At 39.5% G+C, this 23525-nt stretch overlaps 1 protein-coding gene across 3 annotated transcripts in view; it reads right to left on the reverse strand.

Moving 5' to 3' along the window:
- DHX57 (DExH-box helicase 57) overlaps positions 1-23525 on the reverse strand; it is a 55313-nt gene that overhangs the window by 22625 nt on the left and 9163 nt on the right. For 2 of the 3 annotated variants that reach the window (XM_060653016.3, XM_060653020.3), the window contains exons 2-13: positions 23300-23517; positions 21172-21324; positions 19959-20144; positions 18816-19654; positions 16857-17104; positions 15266-15387; positions 13626-13821; positions 12566-12690; positions 8171-8304; positions 7263-7317; positions 5265-5470; positions 419-535 (exon numbers count right to left, since the gene is read on the reverse strand). In XM_060653016.3, coding sequence (XP_060508999.1) covers positions 419-535; positions 5265-5470; positions 7263-7317; positions 8171-8304; positions 12566-12690; positions 13626-13821; positions 15266-15387; positions 16857-17104; positions 18816-19654; positions 19959-20144; positions 21172-21324; positions 23300-23511 — 2593 coding nt within the window. In that variant the 5' untranslated portion in view covers positions 23512-23517. The remainder of the gene's footprint in view (positions 1-418; positions 536-5264; positions 5471-7262; positions 7318-8170; positions 8305-12565; positions 12691-13625; positions 13822-15265; positions 15388-16856; positions 17105-18815; positions 19655-19958; positions 20145-21171; positions 21325-23299; positions 23518-23525) is intronic. The other variant, XM_060653027.3, reaches the window with a different exon arrangement.

Here is a 23525-nt window from a genome sequence, read left to right on the forward strand (position 1 = left end):
GAGAGCTAGGACTTTATCAGACTCGAGAGCCTGTTCTCTTAACCCCCCTGCCCTGTGACCTTCATGTGAATCAAACACTCATTACCAGACTCCCATTTAGCCTGGGGCTAGGTGTTTAATACGTGGATCACCCAGGCCTTCTTTTCAAACTTCCTCCTTGTGGACTTTGTGTTGTTAACATCTTTTTGCCCGGCGGGAACAAAAGAGTGCTGAGTGAAAGCTGCAGGTGAACCTCGAAAAGTAAAAGGTAAAATCCTCCCCCCTGAAAAGCCTAATAAGCAACTTTACATACAACTGTCAGTGAAAAAGTGAGGGTGGGGGTGACGGCTCCAGGAAGGGAGGTCGCTCCCACAGCACCCATCATCTAAGTGAGCCGCCTTCCTTTTGCCGTCTCCCACACAAATGAAGAAGCGATTACCTGGAGGGTAGGAGTGCTTTCCATCCACGATCCACTCTAACAAGGCCTCTATTAATTCCAGATTAACCTTTTCGAAATCCATGATGGACATAGTTTTGATGACTGATTTGCTAACCCCTGAAAGAAAGATAAAAATCAGAAGGATAACTAAACCTTATTAAAGACAGTGATGCCTGTGAACTAGGTGGGTCTCACCTTGAATTGCCAACACAGATGTTCACACTGATGCACTGAAATGACTTGGTTTCTTTCAGTCGCTCAGAAAGTACACGTTTACTAGGAGAACTTTTTGCTTGAACAAGGACTCAAAGAACAGGCTCCTGACCCTGCTGGAAAGGCTCAGATAGGCTGCTGTTTCCTTTCTTCCTCCCCCACTTTTACCCATCATACACTTAGTGATCATTTAAATCCCAGGAACAAAATTCAAAGACAAATACACTTTAGAAACCCCTTCTAGATTCAATCAAGTCATGAGTCAGATCAGATGGAAGTCCAGGCAATAGTAATCCAGGGAAATCAACAGAGACCAAAGCTTTCACTGACATCTTCACAATAGTGACTCTTTCCCGCCCCCCACCCAAAGTTTATTTTGAGAGAGAGTGTGAGCAGGGGAGGGGCAGAGAGAGAGGGAGAGACAGAATCCAAAGCAGGCTCTGCACCAGCTGTGCAGAGCCCAGAACAGGGTTTGAACCCTCGAACCATGAGATCATGACCTGAACCGAAATCAACAGCCCGAAGCTTAACCGACTGAGCCACCCACATGCCCCACACAAGCTTTGGATCTTCCATGAAAAATACATGTGATTTTAACGGCTTCACTAACAACTCCTGAAGGCTATCCTCAGACTTCTAGCTTAAGGGTTTCTAGTCTCCTCCGAATCTATCTGAGGCCTAGTGAAAGACACAGTTCTTTGTGCTTGGGCTATAAGAGCTATAAGCTTGGGCTCTTTTAAAAACAAATAGCATATTCTTGGGAGTCTAACTCTCTAAAGACTACTGGCCTTTCTTCTTGGGTCCTCTTAATAGCCCATCACCCTAAATATAGTCTAACTAGAACAAAATAGCTGCAGGTAGTATCATGGAAGAGAAGTTTCCTATATTAGGCTAAAAAGTTTGAAAAGGGGCAAAAGCAGTTTCTAAACAATGTTGTTCTACAGTGTGGAGCCTGTGTGGGTCAAAAATGAAAGAAAGAAACAGGTTATATAAATAAGGGTGTGGTGGGGTGTGGAAGGCAGAGAAGGAATCATTTTTATCTGTCAAGATTCCAAAAAGCTAGACTTGACTTTTCTTTTTTTTTTAAGTAAGCTTCATGCTCAGTGTGGAGCCCAGTGCAGGGCTTGAACTTATGACCCTGAGATCAAGACATGAGCTGAGGTCAAGAGTTGAATGCTTAACCCACTGAACTGTCCAGGAACCCCCAAAAAGCTAGACTTTTTTTTCAAAAAGGAGAAAAGATCAGCTAACAGAAAAAAAGAGAAGTGAAATTGTTTTTTAAAAAAATTTTTAGGGGCACCTGGGTGGCTCAGTCGGTGAAGGTTAAGTGTCCCACTCTTGGTTTCTCATGGTCTGTGGGTTTATCCCTGCATCAGGCTCTTCACTGACGGTGCACAGCCTGCTTCAGATCCTCTGTCTCCCTCTCTCTCTGCCCCCCCTCCCTCAAAATAAACATTAAACAAATATTTTCAGGGGCTCCTTGGAGGCTCAGTTGGTTAAGCATCTGACTCTTGATTTGGGTTCAGGTCATGATCTCACAGTTTCAGGAGTTCGAGCCCATGTCGGGCTCTGCCCTGACAGCAGGAAGCCCGCTTGAGACTCTTCCTCTCTCTCTGCCCCTCCCCTGCTTGCACTCTCTCTGTCTTTCCCAAAAATTAAAAAACAAAACAAAACTTTAAAAAAATAAAAGCAAAGGGGCACCTCAGTGGCCCAGTTGGTTAAGTGTCGGACTTCGGCTCAGGTCATGATCTCACGGTTTGTGGGTTCAAACCCCGTGTCAGGCTCTGCGCTGAATTCTTGCTCGGAGCCTGAAGCCTGCTTCAGATTCTGTGTCTCCTTCTCTCTCTGCCCCTCCCCCACTTGTGCTCTGTCTATCAAAAATAAATAAATGTAATAAAAGAAATTAAAGAAATAATAAATAAAAGAAAGTTTTTATAGTTGGGCAGTTTTTACTACTTAAAAGGACTGATTATTACTTTTTTTAACTAGAAAAAGTTTTAAGAGTTGACCTCAGAAACATTAGTTTGATTTTCTGAAAAATGAGAGAGCCTTGAGATCAACCAGACTTAGTCTTTTTGTTATAGGGAAAGAGAAGCTAGTGACAGAGCCGGGTTTCATGACCCCAAATCTTCTATCCTCCTCCTCCCCCCTCAGAAAGGAATTCTCAAAAGTGCTTTCTGAACTTTGGTAAACTGTGTGCTTGAAATTGGAAAGGCCTGGCTTAGATCCAATCATAATTTTTAAAGAAAATTCCGAAATTTCAAAAGAGAAACCAAAGGGGTTTTCCTGTTCCATAATTTAATAGAATAAGGAAATGGGAATTATCAGCTGGTATGATGTACAGAAGGAACACAAACTTTTGACTCAGACATATTTCAGTTAAAATCACTAATGTGTATTGACTAGATGGGCACTGTGCTGTAGATTCGTATTATCTCATTTAACTCCCTAAACAACTCCATTTTATAGATTAGGAAACTGAGGTACAGAGAAGACAAGGGACTTGCTTGAGGAATTCTGAGGGAGCAAGTTGAACCCAGGTCTGTATGATGCAAGTTCATACTCTCAACCTTACTTCTCAGGATGTTGGGAAGATTAAGTGAAATATTTAGGAGCTATGCATATCTTTCTGAACAGCAGAATAATAGCTAATCCCCTAATTCCTGGATGATTACCACTCCCCACACAGGACTGGGAAGAATAGTCTTCGACGGAAGGAGAAAAAGGAAAACTCATTTGCTTCTTCTCCTATAGAACAGGGGGATGCAGGCTCTTACTCCTTGAAAGGTAAGCACTTTTGTTTTTTTGGAAGGGCTAGAGGAGTTGGGGTGGCAGTCCAGGGAAAAAAGCAGGGAGGGCAGTTGAGACATGTCTCTGGTCTAGGCTTTAAGGAAGAAAGCAACAGTAGTAATGCTGCCGTGTCTGTGTGTTTAGCCCAGCTCATATGCACAGAAGACTATCTAGGAACAAAGAACAGTTAGGTGGGACCTGGCATAGGAGGAGGGATCAGCTAAGAACACATAAAGAAATGCTCAGTATAGGACGGACCCACAAAAGATGCTATTTGAAAGCCTGTGAGTAATGCTAAAACCAGTGGATGACATTTTGAGGATTTTAGAGGCTATTTAAAAAGTCTTCAAATATCTCTCCACAAATGACTTATTAACTATAAAGGCAACAAACAGTGACCTACACAGGGGAGACACGTAGCCAACATCTCCTTAACCAAGTGATCAAAAACAACACTGCCAATAAAGGGACAAACTAATGTCATATGCCTCCTGATACGATGTGCCAAAAAGGACTCAACATTGTTTCTGTGGTTTTTTTTTTTTTTTTAATTTTTTTTAATGTTTATTTTTGAGACAGAGAGAGACAGAGCATGAACAGGGGAGGGGCAGAGAGAGAGGGAGACACAGAATCTGAAACAGGCTCCAGGCTCCGAGCTGTCAGCACAGAGCCTGACGCGGGGCTCGAACTCACAGACCGTGAGATCATGACCTGAGCCGAAGTCGGACGCTTAACGGACTGAGCCACCCAGGCGCCCCAGTGTGGTTTTCTAACCAAAAATGAAACCCAAAAGGTTGGGTTTTCTAACCTAAATTTAATCATGGGGAAACATTAGACAAATCTAAATGAAGGGATATTTTAGAAAATAACTGGCCCAAACTCCTAAAAAATGTCAAGATCTTAAAAGAAAAATAAAGGCTGGGGAGTTTTTCCAGATCAAAAGAAACTAAAGACACACAACAATGAATGCAATACATAATTGTGGGTTGGATTCTGGGCTAGAAAAAAATAGCAATAAAGGACATTTTTGAGATAATTGGCAAATTAGAATAGTGACTATGGATTAAATAATAGTATTATATTAGTTAAATGTCTTCATTTTGATCATGTCCTGTGCTTATGGTCTTAAGAAATACATATGTCCGTTCTTGACTTCAGCTCAGATCATGATCTCCCAGTTCATGGGTTTGAGCCCTGCATCAGGCTCTGTGCTGACAGTGCAGAGCCTGCTTGGGGTTCTCTCTCTCCTTTCTCTGATCCTCCCCTGCTTGCAGGTGCGTGTGTGCTCTCTCTTTTTCTCTCTCAAAATACGTAAATAAACATTAAAAAAAAGAGAAAGAAATATGTACTCATATACGAGGGATTAAAGGACATGATATCTGCAACCTACTCAAAGGGTTCAAGAAAAAAACATATAACGTGTGCACAGTGCAAATGATAAAGGAAATGAAGCAAAATAATAACTGGTGAGCTGGGGTAAAGGATATATGAGAGTTCATTGTATGGTCCTGCCAGCTTTTATTATGAATTTGCAATCATATCAAAATAAAAAGTTACAAAATACTAAGGAATATACTTGTATTTCACTACTTCCCAATTTTTCTATAATAAACATTTCTTTTATAATCAGAAAACACCTATATGTAAATATAATAACAATTACATCTAATATGTGTTGAAACTGCTATTTTTTTTCCAAGTTTAAGGTTGTTCTGATGCATTAAAGACAATGTAGCTGTGAAACAAGAGCCACGTTTTTCTTCCTCTGGATCACGGTGGGGGGCGGCGGGGGAAACTGGTTCCCTATGACATAACCATAATATTCCCCCAGGAAACACATTACCTTTATAGCGGGCCAGGAGCTGCTTGAAATCCAACTGTTGGTCTGGCACTGCATCTCTGACAGAATCCTGGTGCTGGAGGTGAAGGGAGAGCCTCAGGTCTTCCTCTACTTCTTCAAACGCAGTTCTGCTGCGCCTCGCTTTAAGCTTCTCCTTTGACATCTGTTTCATGGAGCGCAGATAAGGGCTCCCATCCTGCAGCACGTACCTGAGGAAGTTAAACAAAGGGATGGGGCTGTTAGTATGTAGGTCTGATGGTGAGGAATGAAAATATTCACCTATTTATGTTTTCCGATCAGCAGAGTGTTGCTCTGTCTCTGCCCAATTCATGTGCTTTTCTTTCACCAGTCCAGGGTTCTGCTGGCCTGTGCCCTATTTCTGGTAGGGAACACACTAGAATGTTTTTGGTTCTGTTTCAAGGTAATTCTGGAGGCAGTGAGTTTGAGAAAGTGAGAGAATAAAGACAGGTAAACTAGTTAACACGTTAATTTCCCCAGAGATTCACAGCGGAAATGGGGTAGGGCCCCCACATAACAATTTATTTAATAAGTTCCCTACATAGGCTTATTGCATGCAAAAGTTTGAGAGCCCCTGTTTTGGGGTTTTTCGCTTGAGAAAACTGTACCATTAAATAAATAGAGAATTAGAAGTAGGTCTTATTAGAAAGGGAAGGAGCAGGGAGTTGGAGAAAAATTCTGAACTGAGTTTTCGGTGCCAGACTGCAAGGGCATTTTCTTTCTGGAGCTCAGAGGTCAGGAACAAAGATACTGATTTGGAAATTCTTGGCACAGAGGTGACATCTGAAATCACATGAGTCTAACAGAGGGACAAAAGAGTTTAATGGTGAGAAGGAATAGCGCAAGGATAAAACCATGGGGGGGGGGGGGGTTTCATGGTCAAAGAGTAGGAAGAGGAATCAGGGCTTTCAAAGGAGAGAAATATGTTTGTATCCAATGGAAATGGCCATTTTTTACCCAGCGCTGAAATTGTGCAGACATCCTGACTCTCACACTAGACTGCAAGCTCCCTGAGCACTGCAGGATGATGATGATGATGATGATGATGATGATGATGATGATGATGATGATAGCTAACATTTGTTAGGTGCCAAGCACAGTTCTAAGCATCTGCAGCTATTAACTCTAAGAATTAATTAATCCATCCTCATGACAACCCTGTGAAGCAGCTATTAATATACCATTTTACTTGTGATGAACCTGAGTCACAGAAAGATCAAGCTACTCATCAATGTTACAGTTAGTAAGTAGAGGGCAGAATGGGTACTTTTTTTCATATTAAATTCTCCATATATCTGGTCCTTCATCATTTAAAAAAATTTTTTTTAATGTTTATTTAGTTTTGAGAGAGAAAGAGAGAGAGACAGAGACAGAGAGAGCGTGAGCAGGGGAGGGCAGAGAGAGAGAGGGAGACACAGAATCCGAAACAGGCGCCAGGCTACAAGCTGTCTGCACAGAGCCTGATGCGGGGCTTGAACCCATGAACCATGAGATCATGACCTGAGCCAAAGTCAGATACCTAACTGACTGAGCCACTCAGGTGCCCCTGTCCTTCATCATTTTTTCAATAGACTTCATTCTTCAGTACAGTTTTAGGTTCACAGCAATACTGAGCAGAAGGTACAGAGGTTTCCTGATACTCCCTGTTTCCCACAAACGTATAGCCTTCCCCATTATCGACACCACCCCCCCCGCCCCCCAACACCAGGGTGATATAACTGTTATACTGATGAAGCTACAATGGTACATCATGATCACCCAAAGTCCATAGTTTACATAGTTCCAGTCAGTACTCTTAACATACAATGTGTACTGTGATGTGAATTGCAAATGATTTGTATAATATTTGCTGAAAAGGGAAAACCAAACACTCAAATGGAAAAATCAGAAGAAAAACTAACATGTCTATTAAAATGCTGGCACACTGAGGTAAAATAATGTTTTCAAAGACTTTCACCAAACCTTAATTAATGTCTTCCTTACCTTGTCACAGCAATTGCATCTTCCAGAAAAAACTGATCAACAGGAAATGTACGACCTAGAAGGACAAGAAAATAAGACTCAGGATACCTGTTCAACTACCTTGAAATAAATAGTTTGCAAATGTAAAATTCTCTTAAAACAAAGCTTGGCACATTAAGGTACTGTTTGCTCTGTTGTCTTAAACATATCAGAAGAAAAGAAAAGCTTTTGATGAGAGAAATTAGAAGGGATAGATAGATTCCAGCTCATAAAAAAACAGAAGTATATAGGTGGAAATGCTCATTTGGTAATAGGACATTTTTTAACCTCTTTTTTTTTTTTTAAACCTGTTACACTTTTCCCACCCTCCCCTCCCCCAAGGGGACTTTTAAACATTCAACAACTAGAAGAAATAGTACGATTATTCATCAAAATCGTCCATAAATTGTTCTTGTGACAATCAACTGCAGAAGGATAAAGCAACCTCCAAGGTGATAAATTAATCCCACAGTGAGACTGTGAAAGCACCAGAAGACACAGACTACTCAACTTCACTTTCTCTCAGAGTGGACCAACATCCAGGAAGTTAGCAGAATCCTGTAGTGAACAAATCTGCTATACACAGAGACAACTCTATGACAGATTACCACTATTAACTCATACTTCAATATTAAACACAACGGAATTCTAGAAATCCTAGTAACTGAGACTTTTTTCAAAAGCACATGTAAAACTGAAATCTCTTAGCAAATGGATATAATGTTGCTTCTTTATTAATTTCATTATATGGTCATTAATTTTATTTGTTATAAATCTAATCACTTCTTGAGAAAATATCAATACCTGTTATTTTACATCTCAGATGAACTTTAAAAATAATTATATTTGCTTATCAGAACAAGGCATATTTAATGATGCATATTAATCACCTGGGATAGTAATAATTGGGCAGGAACTGAAATATTCTGAAAAGAGCTCAGCATTTAAAGTTGCACTCATTAGAATAACTTGAAGAGTTGGTCTCTGCAACAAAATGTCCTTCAAGACGAGCAGCAAGAAGTCACTAAGGGAAATAAAAGAAACACCTCAAGATCAAACAAATTTAATACATAAAAATGAATTAGCTTTATTTTTTTAAACGTTTATTTTATTTTTGAGGGGGGAAGGAGAGAGGAGAGAGAGAGAGAGAGAGAGAGAGAGAGAGAGAGAGAGAGAGAGAGAATGAGCAGGGGAGGGGCAGAGAGAGACAGAGACACAGAATCTAAAGCAGGCTCCACGCTCCGAGTTGTCAGCACAGAGCCTGACGTGGGGCTCGAACCCGTGGACCGTGAGATCATGGCCTGAGCTGAAGTCAGATGCTTAACCAACTGAGCCACCCAGGCGCCCCAAAATGAATTAGCTTTTGATGCATTTTGAGCAAGGAATGTGTAGACCTATGTGAAAAAAAAAAAACTCTACATCTTATAGAAAGATGTGTCATGATCCTAGATGTGAAGACTTAAAATTATGAAGATATAAACTCAAATAACCAAATAAACTCAAAATCAGTGTACTACCAATCAAAGTACCAACAGGATCTATCATTGCATTTGATAATTCTGCTTCTGGATATCTACACATACATAATGAAGAATATACAAAGATTTTCATAATAACATTGTTCGTAATAGTAAAACAATGACAACTGCCTAAATGTCCATCGACCAAGAAGTGGTTGGCTAAAAAGAAATCACCCAATCTGTGGAATAACATGAGGCAGACAGAAGGAAATAACACAGAGCTTTAGATACTGATATGAAAACATCTCTGAAAAAAACCCAAGTATGTACTGCAACAAGCACTGCACAAAAGCAATATCCTTACTGGTCTCCCTGCTTTGGCCCATCCCCTTGCAATCTCTTCTCAACAGAGCAGACCAATGGTTCTGTTCGAATGTAAATCTTACTGTGCCGGTCTTCAGCTCATAATCCTTTGATGACTTATTAAAATGCTCACTAACAAGTTAGGTCCTACATGACATTTTCTGCCCCTACCACCACTTGTCTCCGGCTGCTCTCCCCTTATTCACTCACTCCAGCCACACGGTCCTCCTTGTTGTCCTGGAGGCATGTACCTCAGGTCTTTTGCACATGTTATTGATCTGCCTGCAATGGGCTTCTCCCAGACATTCACAGGTAGTTCCCTCATTTCCTTCAAGTTTTTACTCAAAGATACCTTTGTAGCCAGGCCTTCCCTAGTCACTCTATTTAAAAATTCAAATGCTCCCCTCCCCTGCATTTCATATCACCTTTTCTCTTCTTGGCACTTAACATATTTTACTTATTTATCATTCTTATCGTTGAGCTCACCCATCAGAATAGAAGCTCTATGAGGACAGGGATTTGGGTCTATTTTGTTTACTAATAAAATAATCTAGAACAATGTCTGGAACAATAGTAGCTGCTCAAAAAACCTGTTGACTTACTAAATGAACACATCAGTTGTATAAGAAAAAAAGGTCAGAAAGCAAAAGTACCTATTTCTAACAAAGTAAACATAAATGTCAATGTATAAAAAGGACACATCACTAGTCTCATCACCACAGTTATCTCTGGGGAAGAGACTGGTAATGCTTTGGAAGTGTTAAGGGAGACTTTCATTTTATCTGTATTGCTTGGATGGGTAGATAGGTAGATAGATAGATAGATAGATAGATAGATAGATAGATAGATAGATAGTAGGCTCCATGCCCAATGTGGGTCTCAAACTCACGACCCCAAGACCAAGAGTTGCATGTTCCATTGACTGAACCAGCCAGGGTGCCTCCTGCATAGCTTTAATTTTTAATGAGAGCATATTCTTGTACTATTTCGTTCTCTTTAATTTCATGAGCTAATTAACTTACATGTACGACTTTTGTTTCTTTTTTAGGGAAAAGGACATAATATAACAATTAAGAAATGCTTAAATAATTTATAATACACGCATACTTAAAATCTCCTTCTGCAATTATTAATAACTTCAAAGATAGTTCATGCTATCACGTTAACTATTACATGAGAAGCAGCACACACAACTCCAATAGTGTTTGTGGAGACATATATCTCTCTCTACCACATCTCTCTCCTAACTCCTAATATACTCCCAGAAGAAAACAGACCAAAATCGTAACAGGTAATTATTATACAGGGGACAACAAATATTTTTTGACATTTCTTTGATACTTTCCAAACATTGAGAAAAATCATGTTATCTCTATGGTCAGAAAATCTATTAAAAATTTTAAACAAACACAGCTATAACTTTTCTACATTTAACCTTTAATCTTATGTATATTTTTACTGATCTTGAGTCCTAGATTTTACTCCTATTTTTTTGTTTTTCTTTTTCCATCTGAGCCGGCAAATATCCCCCTACTTTTTCTTGTAATTTGTACACTCCTTTCCCAAAGGCTGCTATTTGTAAATGACTGAATCTCCCTTCTCCAGAGTGTAATTTATCTTTCATCGGGTATTATTTTGAATTTTTAACTGTTGATATTCTACAAGTCATTAAGTTTTATATAAAAATCTTTCTCTTTTGAGATCACGATTGAGAAACCAGATCCAGTACTATGCTCTAGTTTCTCTGAGTTTGTGGAAATATAGATGTTATGAAAGCCAAAACCATTTTTTGTATTTAGAATTATACTGGATATAATTTCCCCTAAAATTTTAAATGTACCTTGAGAATATAACATTTAAATATTATTAGTCTGGTAGAATGTCTTATTTGATTTCTTCCTCCAAGTTGTTTAGTGATTCTGTGAAAATATTTTCTTCTTTCAAATGTTCATTTGAACATTTGCCTGCAAAAATGAAATGACTTACCATTTATTTTTCCCCCCACTGTTTTCTGGAGTCTCTACAAAAAAATTATTTGCCCCTCAAAGATTCCCAGTGTTTTGTGTATAGTCATTTAAAATTTACTATTGCCATGTCCTAGGAATTATTTCTTTTTATTTTGATCTATTCTTTTTATATGTAAGTCTGCTTTTCTTTAGTTTCCAATTACTTGATATTTCTTATTTACTAGAGTATCAGTGTATTTATTTCTTTGAACAAATAGTCTTCTGGTCCTATGTCTGACCTGCTCAGTTCTTAAAAACTTTTTATTAGCAGTAGCAGGGAATCCTTTTCATGTTTTTTGGTTTGTTTCTTTTTTAAATTTTGCTATTAGCTATTTTCTGCTTCTCTGGCAATCTGCCAACTTTAGTTACTTAGATTTTCCTTCCATTCAAGGTACTTATAATATTATAGTCCTTTTTGGGAAAGTCTAATAATTTTCATGGGATTCTTTTTTTTCCCATACTACTTTTTTTTTTTTATTGCTCTAGAACATGATCCACATGACAAACTATGATTAATGCCACCTATTTACTAGACCCTTCCTTTTAAAATACTCAGAATTTTGATTTTACATCCCAGCCCTTTAATGACTTCTAATTTCATAGAATAAAATCTAAATGCTTTACTGTCATGGTATATAAGCCCCTGGAAGATCTGGTTTCTTCCTTTTCTATCTGCTACTTTTTCCCTCATTTACTACAACCAGCTGCACAGGCTTCCTCCAGTTTCTGGGCTCATGATACCCTTTCCCACTGCAGAATCTGAGAATGGTGGCTTTGCCCCCATTTGTCACACAGGATGCCTTCTCATACTTCTGTTTTTAATTTAAATATCATCTCTTGAGAGATAGCAGCTCTGACCATCTCAGGGATCTCTCCCCTGCAAACACAGCAACCTATTTACTCCTTCATAGGACTTACTCCAATTCAGAATTGTTTAGGTATTTATTTGTTCATTATTTGTTTTTCCTACTAGACAATGAGATAAAGGGGAGTCATATATGTTTGCTCACTATAGCAACCCCAGCAATTAACAGATCACTTGGCACTTAATACAGTCTCAATAAATGTATGAAAGAATGTCAGGACTGAATGACTGACCAAATGAACAAAGAAGGAAGGACATACTGACCAATCCATCAACTACAGCATGCCTTACACCTGCTACTCCTAAGTACAGTGCCCAGCTCAGCATGATGCCCAGGAGGTGTTAAGTATCTCCTGGGAGAAGATGTCCATCTGACAGGATGACTCTTCTAGTGATGAACATATGCCCTCCTAGCCTTTTTAGTATTACAGACCCTGGAGATCAGGAAAGCGTTCCTCTTCTCTAACTTGGGCCTCCTCTGTGGCCTTCCTCTCTAGCTCTGTGAAACTGAACTGGAAACAGAACAAAATTCTTTCAGCCATGTCTTCATTTTATGTGTGTGGCTATTTGTTTGGAAAATCTTTGTTTTACCTTTCTTCTGTCCTCTCATGAACTTCATCAACAATGATATGGGTGATTCCTTGTAGAGCTGTGTCTCCCTCCAGCCTTCTCAGCAGCACGCCTGTGGTGCAGTACAACAGTCTGGTGGCTGAGGACTTACACAGAAAAGGGCATAGAAGGCATTCATGGAATTTTTGAAAAAAGGAAACTCTTTCTTTCTTTTTTCTTTTCTAAATTTTAACGAGGCTCCACATCCAACTTGAGCCCACGTGGCTTGAACCCATGACCCTGAGCTTAAGAGTCATATGCTCTACTGACTGAGCCAGCCAGGCACCCCAGGGAACACTTTCAAAGCCAAAATGGCAAGGCCATTTTGAATGGATAGGGACAAAGAATATTGAAAACGTCAGCAGTTGCATTTAATCTGAAACCACACTAAATGCATAGTTTCTTTCTGGCAACAACAGTAAAAGCTTTTCTACTTTATATCAAAAATTTAAGTTTAAATCTCATAAAAAACATTCAAAAAGTATTATAAAACATAAAAACAACAGTGAATAATAAACCCAATTCTAAATTTGTCTGTTCCTTATTTGGTTAAATGGATTAAGTCTCAGGATTAAGAGTAAAATAGCAGTTACTAGATCACTTCTGCCAATAAAGAATAAAAGGTCTTTTAAAAAAAATGTTTCTTTTATTTTAAAAGAGAGAGAGGGAGAGTGGGCTTGCATGTGCAGGCAAGCAGGGAAGGAGCAGAGAGAGAGAGGGAGAGAGAGAATCCCAAGCAGGCTCCGCGCAATCAGCACAGAGCCTGATGATGTAGGTCTCAATCCCATGAACCATGAGATCACGACCTGAGCCAAAATCAAGAGTGGGATGCTTAAATGACTGAGTCACCCAGGTGCCTCAGAATAAAAGGTAGAGGAAATTAAGTACACCCAAATAAGAGTTTATACCAAAATATTTCTGAAAGGTCTTTAGCCCTACCTAAGTCTATATCCCAAATTGCCCATGTGTCTCCAGACCCCAAAAACTCTTTATACTTGAAAACTAAATTTCTGTTATCAGGAAACAAGCAGAGCATACGAACCTTGACACTTTCCAGCCGGATCTGGTACCCCACAGTCAGACCCACTCTTTCTGTCCTTTCTTTAGCAACACGTTCAGCAACAGATATTGCCGAGATTCGTCTGGGTTGCGTACAGATGATATTGGCCACCTTCTCAGGTGGTCCATTCAGAGAATCATCCAGAATAAACTGAGGAATCTGGGTGGTTTTTCCACATCTGTATGTCAAAACAAATAAGTCCTAATATGAGAGTTTTCAAGTGCTAGTTACCAAAAAAACAAAAACCAAACTAAAAAAAAAAAAAAACCCAAAACAATCATGTGCAGTGAGGAAAGTGAGAAACCTGATTATGATAAAATGTGTTCCACTTCATTTATCTTCTAAACTGACCTACTGACTTGTTACCTACAGCTCATAACTGCTAGGAATTTGCACTCAGATTAACAGGGCAATCAAATAATCATTTAGTATCATTTGTAAAATTGAGACAATTGAACAGACATTAGATTAAGTTCTGTAAACACCACTACAAATGACCTCTATGTTTGAATCCTAAAGAAATGGGAGTATTATGTTATGATTTTTATGTATTATCTTACTGATTTGGCTACAAGTAGACTGAGGTTAAAAAGATATGAAACTGAGGGGCACCTGGGTGACTCAGCCGGTTGAGCGTCCAACTTCGGCTCAGGTCATGATTTCAGTTAGTGAGTTCGAGCCCTGAGTGGGGCTCCGTGCTGACAGCTCAGAGCCCGGAGCCCACTTCAGATTCTGTGTCTCCCTCTTTCTCTGCCCCCCTCCCCTCTTGCGCTGTCCTCCTCCTCTCTCTCTCTCTCTCAAAAATAAATATTAAAAAATTTTTCTTAAAAATATAAGAAACTGGAAGATCTCTTTAAATGTTTATTTATTTATTTTGAGAGAAAGAGAGGGCCAGCATGGGAGAGGGGCATAGGGAGAGGGAGAGAGAATCCCAAGCAGGCTCCACACTGAACCGACATGGGGCTCAATCCCATGACCACAAGATCACAACCTGAGCTGCTATCAAGAGTCAGACTCTTAACTGACTGAGCCACCCAGATACCCCAAGAAACTGGAAGATCTCAAATTACTACTATATTGGTGAGTCTGGGCACGAATGTAATTATTAGGTTAAATACTTTTGAATAGAGAACTAAATTAAGGCTACAACCTATCGCTGCTAAATAAATTTGGATAACATGCGAAAAGGGTAAAGTAGGAAAAATAATATGCCCTAAGTTGTTATTAAAAGAACAAATAAAAGCTCTAAGGAAATCAGAATAAATTTAGCAGATGGAAGTTTCCAAGTTAAATGTTCTAGAACTATCCTTTACATTTAAAAATGGGCCTGGTAAAAGTCTTCATTTAGACCTTTTACCTTAAAATTGTCTCAGGGAAGAGGTGTGCAATGTCTATAAATTACTTGATGGATTTCTGAGGTGTTTTTTTGTTTTTTGTTTGTAATTTGGGTCTGTTGGCTAAAGATCTGTAAAATTAGGTTCTGTGAAATATTATTTAATATCTGACAAGTAAAGCACAAATAACAACAGTTACTAGTTTTTTACAAGTAGAACGTTATGGTAACCAGGGTGCATACCATATTCATGGATGAAAGCTGCATTACAAATAAATTGCATTCTTACCCAGTCATACCACTTATAACAAGCACTTGGTGATCGCTCAACAATTTAAGAATGGTTTCTTTTTCTTCCCAAGCAGGGAGCGATTGTCTTTCTTGCAGAATTGCCTGGAACTGTCTGGAAGCCTAATAATATAAAAGATAAGGCATCAGTTACGTTACTTTGAATCATCTTTCACAAAGATCTCAGGTTGGAATCTCATAGCTAGACCCACCCTTTCTGCTCTTTAACAATTTGTTCAGAGACAGAAATTGCAGATTTGTTAGGATTGGGGGTTGGTGACTTCAGCAGAAGGCTGCTTAAAGAATCAGCCAGAGAAAGTTGTGAAATCTTTGTGATTTTCCTACGTCTGAATAAACTGCAAGATCTTGTAAGAGAAATAAGCCATCTTGTTTAGCACTACCCAGCTCTTCCTAGCAGGATTCTCTGCACCAGCACTATCCAGTAGAACCTTCCATGTTAATGGAAATGTTCTATAATAGCATTGTCCAAAAGAATAACCTCTGACTACACGTGGCTAGTGAGTATTTGAAATGTGGTTAGTGCTACTGAGGAACTGAATTTTTAATTTTATTTAATTTTAATTAACTTAAATTTAAACACCTGCATGTGGCCAGGGGCTACCACACTGGATGGCATAGTTCTATCAGATTTTTACTAAAATCAGTAATAGTAAGAACACTCATGAAAGGTTCTTTTTGGCCACCCATCACATATATGTAACTCAGTCTGACGTCCAATGGCCAATAAACATTGTAGCATATGTTAAATCTAAAGATATATTTTTGAATAATATAAGAAATTTACATTAACACATCATTTTCTGCATATAATGTTATCATATAAATTTATCACCTCTAAACACAAACTGATCAAACTGAATATGTAATTTTTTGTTTTTACTATCTTACTACTTATGGTGTGAATTTCTATTCATTTTGATGTTCTATAGGCATTGCACTACGTATGCCGTAGTGTTATGCTGTGTCAAAAATCAGAATCAGAACTTCACAATTAGAAATGCTGCTAGACAGCATCCAGTCCAATCCCCAAACTGGCTAAGCAACTTGTTTTTGTCCTACATCCAACCCTGCCCTAACAGTTCACTTACAGGTTCTTTGAAAACAATCTTCATGTGAATGGGATAAAAACATTATGGACTTTGGAAACAGAGATTTAACTTGAAGCCCTTGTGTGGCCACCTGCTAGCTATGTGACCTTGGGCAAGTTATTCATCCTAGGATTCTCTCAAATGGAGTCAGAGTCCCTCCTTCTCCTTTCTCCACTATTTTTTCTAATATAAATCACAGCACTAATTTTCATTTCACTTATCAGATTGCCTGTCATAGTACCAGAGCCACAAGATTCTGAGAATATTTGGTATATATGTGTGCATTTCACTTTCACTAGCCATTGGATTTTCCAAAACTATCTAGAACATGCACCCAAGTTTGCTGTGGCTTGCAGAAACTGACCACGCGGAGTTAAAGAGAAACAAAAGCATACTAGGGAGGGTAGCGAGGCTTTCTAACTCCTAACCAGTTCATCTGTACAGTAGGGAGGCAATGCTAGCCAATCTCTGGGAACACCCTACCTGTTTGATTCGGAACTGCTTGCAGAGTTTAGCATTTTCAGCATGTACTGATTTTGCCTGCCAGTCATATCTTCTGGAAATCTTTTTCTTAAGGTTCACATAGCTCTCATTCTCCACTATAACTGGTGCAGGACCTTCATCCTCCTCTGAATCCTCCTCAGGTTCTGATTCTTTTTCAACTTGCAGGGGATAAAAGGAAACATTTTCCATACGGAGCCCTTTCTTTAGCAAAGGGGGAGAGTCACTCTCTAACAAAGTAACAACAACAAAAAAATCGTAAGATGGAGAAAAAGCTAAAGCTTGAATAAAGCAGGTTCATTTGTTTCAAACAACTACTTCTACTGCTAAAGAACTTAAAATGCATCTTCAAATATACTTTAATTAGGAATAAGTGGCTATTGCTAAACCAAATTAAAAACGAAGAAGAAAAAAATCATGGCATGCTTTGTTAATTCTGTAGACTCTTTACATTCAAGGAATTAACTGACAGTTTAAACTATTTGCAAGTGTTCCTAAAATTCTATGACATGAAACCCAAATGTCTACCAAATGATAAATCAATACACAAAATATGGCATGTCCTTATAATGGAGTGTTATTCAGCAATAAAATGAAGTACTGATATATCCTACATGAACAAACCTTGAAAACATTATGCTGAGTGAAAGAAGCCGATCACAAAAGCCACATATTGTATGATTCCATTTCCAGGAAGTATACAGAATGGGCAAATGCACAGACACAGAATGTAGATTCATAGTTGTCAGGGGTTGAGGAAAGGGAGAAATGAGCACTCGCTGCTAGTAAGTATGGGGTTTCTTTTAGGGTTGACCAAAATGTTCTGGAATTAGACAGTTGTCATGGTTGGGGCGCCTGGGTGGCTCAGTCAGTTAAGCGTCTGACTTCAGCTCTGCCATTCCTGAGTTGGAGCCCCGCGTCAGGCTGTGCTGACAGCTCAGAGCCTGGAGCCTGCTTCAGATTCTGTGTCTTCCTCTCTCTCTGCCCCTTCCCCGCTCACGCTCTGTCTCTCTCTCACTCAAAAATAAAGATTAAAAAAAAAAAACAGTCGTCATGGTTGCACCACTCTGTGAATATACTAAAAAGCCACTGGATTGTACCCTTTAAAAGAGTGAATTTTATAGTATGTACATTATATCTCAATAAAGGTGTTACTTAAAAAAAAAAGGCCCTGTCACACAATCTGTCATTTCTCCAGGAATATATTTGAATCCCACATACTAGAAACTGCTGTTTGGCAGCAAGTGGCTAGTGAGTGAACCTGGCCAACTGTATGCCATTCACACCTTAATGCAGTTTCATTGTTCTCTACTTACTGATGTTTACCTAAGAACTCTTGTGAAATCAGGAAAACTTGTTTCTCTCAAAGAAAGATGGCAACAAATAAGAATTCCTTGAAGAACTTTGAAAAAGGAGTTTAACTGTGCTGTACGAATCTGTATGGCAAATCCGCAAAGCGATCAAGCCAGAAGGTTCCACACACATTTTTTAAACGGAGGGTTTACGACTTCATAAAGATAGCCTTAACACTAATGGACTTTGGGGGTCTAGTATACTGTGGAAAGAGAAATATCTCTAAAAACTCAGTTGAAAGTAGTTCCATGTAAAACATCAGAAGTAAACATGTGAAACCAAATGGATTAAATCAAACAGATTTTCCGGGAAGATGCTTTAAGGTTCTTCCAACCCCCAACTGTAGAATAAACTTCTGTATCACTACAAACTTTCAATGCAGACAGCCCAATCACAGTGACAAAACTGGGACTTTCAATTAAAGTCAGGCCACAGTTCAGGGGATTCTCATTCCCTTTTGCCCTTGGACCGAAGAGACTGATTGGCCTAAGATCACCGGGAGATCCTAGAGAAGCCCTCAGAAGCTCGGTCTTCCTTAATCCATCCTGAATGCCCCCTCCACAAAACCTCAATCAAAGCCTTCCATACCTTCAGGAGTCTGATTTGGAGCGAAAGAATTGTTTGGGATCACTGGTTTACGACAGACAGGATTATTTATTCTGGTCCCAGACGATACTGGTGGAAAATTCACAGGAGGGACACTGTATTTGTGATGGGTATTTGTTAGTAAATTGACTATTTCTGATTCTTCCTCTAAAAGGGTTATCAAAGAATATACAACAGGTTCGGAAGTTTCTGCAAATGTCAAGGCCTTGCCATAAAGGAACTCAGAGATATGTAAACGACAAGCCAGAGGTAGATTCTCATTGGTGGAATAAAATGCCACAAGGGGAGCTTGATAGGGGTATTTGTGGTCTTTAGAAAATCGAATTTCAAGTTCATATAAAAAAGAGGCATCTTCATGAGCATTAAGATGAGAATCATCTACAATTCTTTCTGCTCTTCCGACAATTTGATTTGGGGGCACTTCATGTTTGAATTTGCATCTTGATCCAAATTTACAATTTCCTTTGAGGTAAAATTTACAGATTTCAAGTGAAGTCTCCTGTGTATTTTTGGTGCTTTCCTTTTGCTTTGATTTGCAGAATTTACTCGTCAAATACTCCAATTCCAATCCAATGGTCCAGACTCGGTTCTGAATTCTTTCGATAAATTTTTCTCCACAGATTGACTTCAGAGCAAATGCCTCTTCCTGCCGCTGTTCCACACACTCATCCACGCTCACATGGGCAACCGCCTCAGAGAGCTTCATCCTCTCCCCGAATGTCTCTGAAAAACACTGTGTGAGCAGATGTTCCAGCGATGCCCCCACATCTCCATCACAGATCCGCAGGGCTGCCTGACAGCGTTCAGGGTTGAACCCATACCTACCAAGTGTGAAACATGACAAAAAATATTGAGTAATTTCAAATCACAGAAGTGAAGTTCATTTAAACATGCTCATGTGAAGTTATAACTGTATATAGGCAGGATTGGCATTTTGAGAAAGTATCCCTGGTAACATGGATCCCTCCCTAGTCACCCTGTCCTGAAAGAGAGGGTATTAGGCACATCAGCACCGCAGCAGCCCCTGCAACAGGAGAGCTTTCCAGGAGCGGGGAGTAGGGTTTGTAATGTGATTCCAGTTTCTTCAGTTCTCCCCCAGCCGCCATAAATGTTGAAAGCAATCACCTGGCAAGTTTCTGCACTGCAAATGTTGAGACTGTGAATTCTGGATTAGGAGGCTCCACTAGGCCTGAGCCAGCACATTCCAAAGGGTCACAGTCGGGAACAAGGGAAGCTTCTCGGCCAGCAGGCCAGTACTGTTCATCATCACAATCAGGCTCGTCATCTTCCTCTTCCCCAGAAATGCCTCTTCTGACAAAGGTAACATGTTCATATTATTAGATATTAAGTTCCACTTACTTCAAAGTAAAATTTAGCAAGAGTCTAAGAATTTAATTCAGGGAGCCAAAGGACACAGGATCCTAACCATTCTTCAGTCACTGATTTGAACTTTTACTGATCTAACTTCTATCTTGGCAATTAATATTTATCAGGCATTTATTAATGCCAGGTTCTATGCTAAGTGTTGTATGTGTTCTAGCTCTTTAAAAATCTCCCCACAACCCTCGATCAGATACTGCTGGGATGTCCATTTTTCAGATGATCAACTAAAAGTTAGAGAGGGTTAGTAATTGCCAAAGGTATACAGTAAAGAGCAACTAGAGATTTTAACCCAGGCAGTGTGACCCCAGAGCCTGTACTCTTAACTACAGAAGCCCTGGCCATCCTCTTTCTCCTCATTCATAAAAACCATCCCTGATTTTTTGCTTTGCCTAACCACCTTTCCTAAATCTAAGGCAGATAAGAGATACGTAGGTAAGACGGAGGCTAAACTGTTGACTAACCCACCCATCGGTTCTGGTGAATGGAATGCACTGACTTCTTTGACTGAAATCACAGAGCAAAAACAGCCAAAATATTAAAAGTTGTTTCTCTGAGGCAGATGGTTATGAGAAAGTGTAATCCTAAGACTTCATCTGATCAACTCAATATTTGCTCCTCGAACAACACGTCTACTTGTTCACTGCAGGGTTTTATTTGGAAGTCTGTCAATAAAGCAATTACTGAATCCATACCAGCATTGTCCTCAGAAGAAAAGACGCAAAGGCAATCTGTACTGCTCCCAGATATTGCAAAACAAACGCGCTCTAAAACTGCTGCTGAATAATTATTCATGTTTTGCTTTTGGCTCACTTTCAACTAATCACATTGTCACAATAGGATCAGTACTGAAAAGCATTCCAAAGACACACTGGACGGACGGACTTTCCCACTGCCCCCACTGCCCCCACTGCTGATATATCTTCCTTAACATAATAATTGACTCAAAATAACTCACTCAGATCCAGCATCGGCATCTTGTTCTTGCAGGTCTCGGAGAAGAGCTTTCACTTTCTCTTGATTCTCAGAAGTCATATGCAGAGTCTGAAGGGGCATTTTGGCTTCGGGCTTCCATTTGGGGCGTGCCTCTCCTTTTCTACTGTTGCTAGGTCTGCAAAGGACACATTTACCTGTGACCAGAACTCTTACGCTCTCCTCACAGTCCTCAAACAGATACAACATGGACTGGACTGTCAAGTGTTTTACAAAAGATGACAATGACTGTGAAGAATTTCCCCTTTTCTACAGTATTTACCGCACTTCATTATCTTGCAACTGCTGGGGAAAAAAACCAACCTGGTTAGATTCCTAATCACTAAATCTGGTTTCACTAACTCAAGAATCCTCTGGAAAAAGTAATGCTATGATGACTCCTGCTGCAGTTGAGAGTAGAGACTTTCAAAAGAAATGTTACACGCAAAGCATTTATTTCATTCTGTTTTAGGTGCCCAATCTGAAAACAATGGGAATATTAAGCCTTACTTTTGAAATATTTACTGACCTTATCGTTATTTCCTGATTACAAAAAAAAAAAATAAATAAATACATGTTCACTGGAAAAAAGCAGAAAACAGAAGCCATCGTAATTCATATCCTTTTTTTTTTTTAATTTTTTTTTTTTTTAACGTTTATTTATTTTTGAGACAGAGAGAGACAGAGCATGAACAGGGGAGGGTCAGAGAGAGGGAGACACAGAATCTGAAACAGGCTCCAGGCTCTGGAGCTGTCAGCACAGAGCCCGATGCGGGGCTCGAACTCACAGACCGTGAGATCAAGACCTGAGCCGAAGTCGGACGCTTAACCGACTGAGCCACCCAGGCGCCCCAATATCAATTCTTTTTATATACACTTTTAAATGAAAGTATACAGCACATATAATCTTTTATAATTTATTTTATTTCCTCATCAAAATAAAACTGGAATTTTCGTAAGATTAAATATTCTTCTACAACATATTTTAATTTTTTTCTTTTTAATATTATCTGTTATTTTAGAGAGAGAGTGCATGTGAATGAGGGAGAGGGGCAGAGGGGGAGAGAGAAAGAGAGAGAGAGAGAGAGGGAGAATCTTAAGCAGGTTCCATGCTCAGCACGGAGCCCAACACAGGGCTCAGTCTCACGACCCTGGGATCATGACCTGAGCTGAAGTCAAGAGTTGGAAGCTCAACCAACTGAGCCATCCAGGCGCCCCACCTATATTCCTTTTTTAACTAATATTTAGTTGGGAGTTGTTCCCAGAAAAGGGAGAGAAAGAGAGAGTAGCTAATCTCTAAAAATTCCAGTAGACAGCTTGCAGCGCTGTTTAAGAGACAATGAGAATTCTATACCTATACTGCATAACATGCAGTAGTAAAATCTTTACTTTCATTAAATATTCACTAGAATGATCAGAATTTATTTGTTAAAAGTTGAATATGAAAGAAGCCTGGATATGACTCTGTCACTGGTCACCTGAAGCACCAGTGAAGATTTGGCTGATATGTCTGGAAAATAGATAACTCATCAACTAAAAAGACAGAGTACAGTCACGTCGAATTTTGGCATTTTCAAACTACAATGTGTAAGGAATACTTAAAATCATTTTCATCACTTTCGCTATTTCCGATATTTGCTTTCCTGGTAACGTTAGTTTCAATGACAGTATTACATTCAATTCACAGTGTCATGTAAGTTGAAGTTAACTTCAGATTTCAACCTTCGAAAAAAAAAAAAAAGCTATTACTTGGCATCATGCCTTTAGAAAAGGTTACAAAGTGGGGGTCTTCAAGGGTTTAAAGTAAGAGGAGGGCCACCTGGGAGGCTCAGTCGGTTAAGCGTCAGACTCTTGGTTTCAGCTCAGGTCATGACCTCACAGTTCATGAGTTCGAGCCCTTCGTGGGGCTGACAGTGTGGAGACTGCTTGGGATTCTCTCTCTCCTCTCTCTCTGCCCCTCCTGTGAGCGCTCGCGCTCTCTCTCTCTCTCTCTCTCTCAAAGTAAATAAACTTAAAACAACTTTTTAATTAAAAAAAAAAAAACAAGAGTATAAGTCCCACAGATTAGAAATCGATACCGTTTCTATCTCTGAACATGAGAAAGGCATAATGACCTGAACGTGCGCCTCGATTCACTGAAGATACAAAAGTCGTCACCGTCATCCCAAATTCTACTCGAGGCCTTTCTGTTGCCAGCACTGCCACCACCACTGCTGCCACCCCCATGAGATTTACTAGTGTGACTCCTGCCTCCTCTTCCTCCTCTAGAAGACCCTTTTCCACCTCCTTTGCCTGGCTTGCCTTTTCTTCTTACTGAGGAACTCATTTTCACCTGCAAGA

The sequence above is a fragment of the Panthera onca genome, chromosome A3 (genome assembly GCF_046562875.1).
Source record: "Panthera onca isolate mPanOnc1 chromosome A3, mPanOnc1 haplotype 2, whole genome shotgun sequence".
Taxonomy (NCBI): Eukaryota; Metazoa; Chordata; class Mammalia; order Carnivora; family Felidae; genus Panthera; species Panthera onca.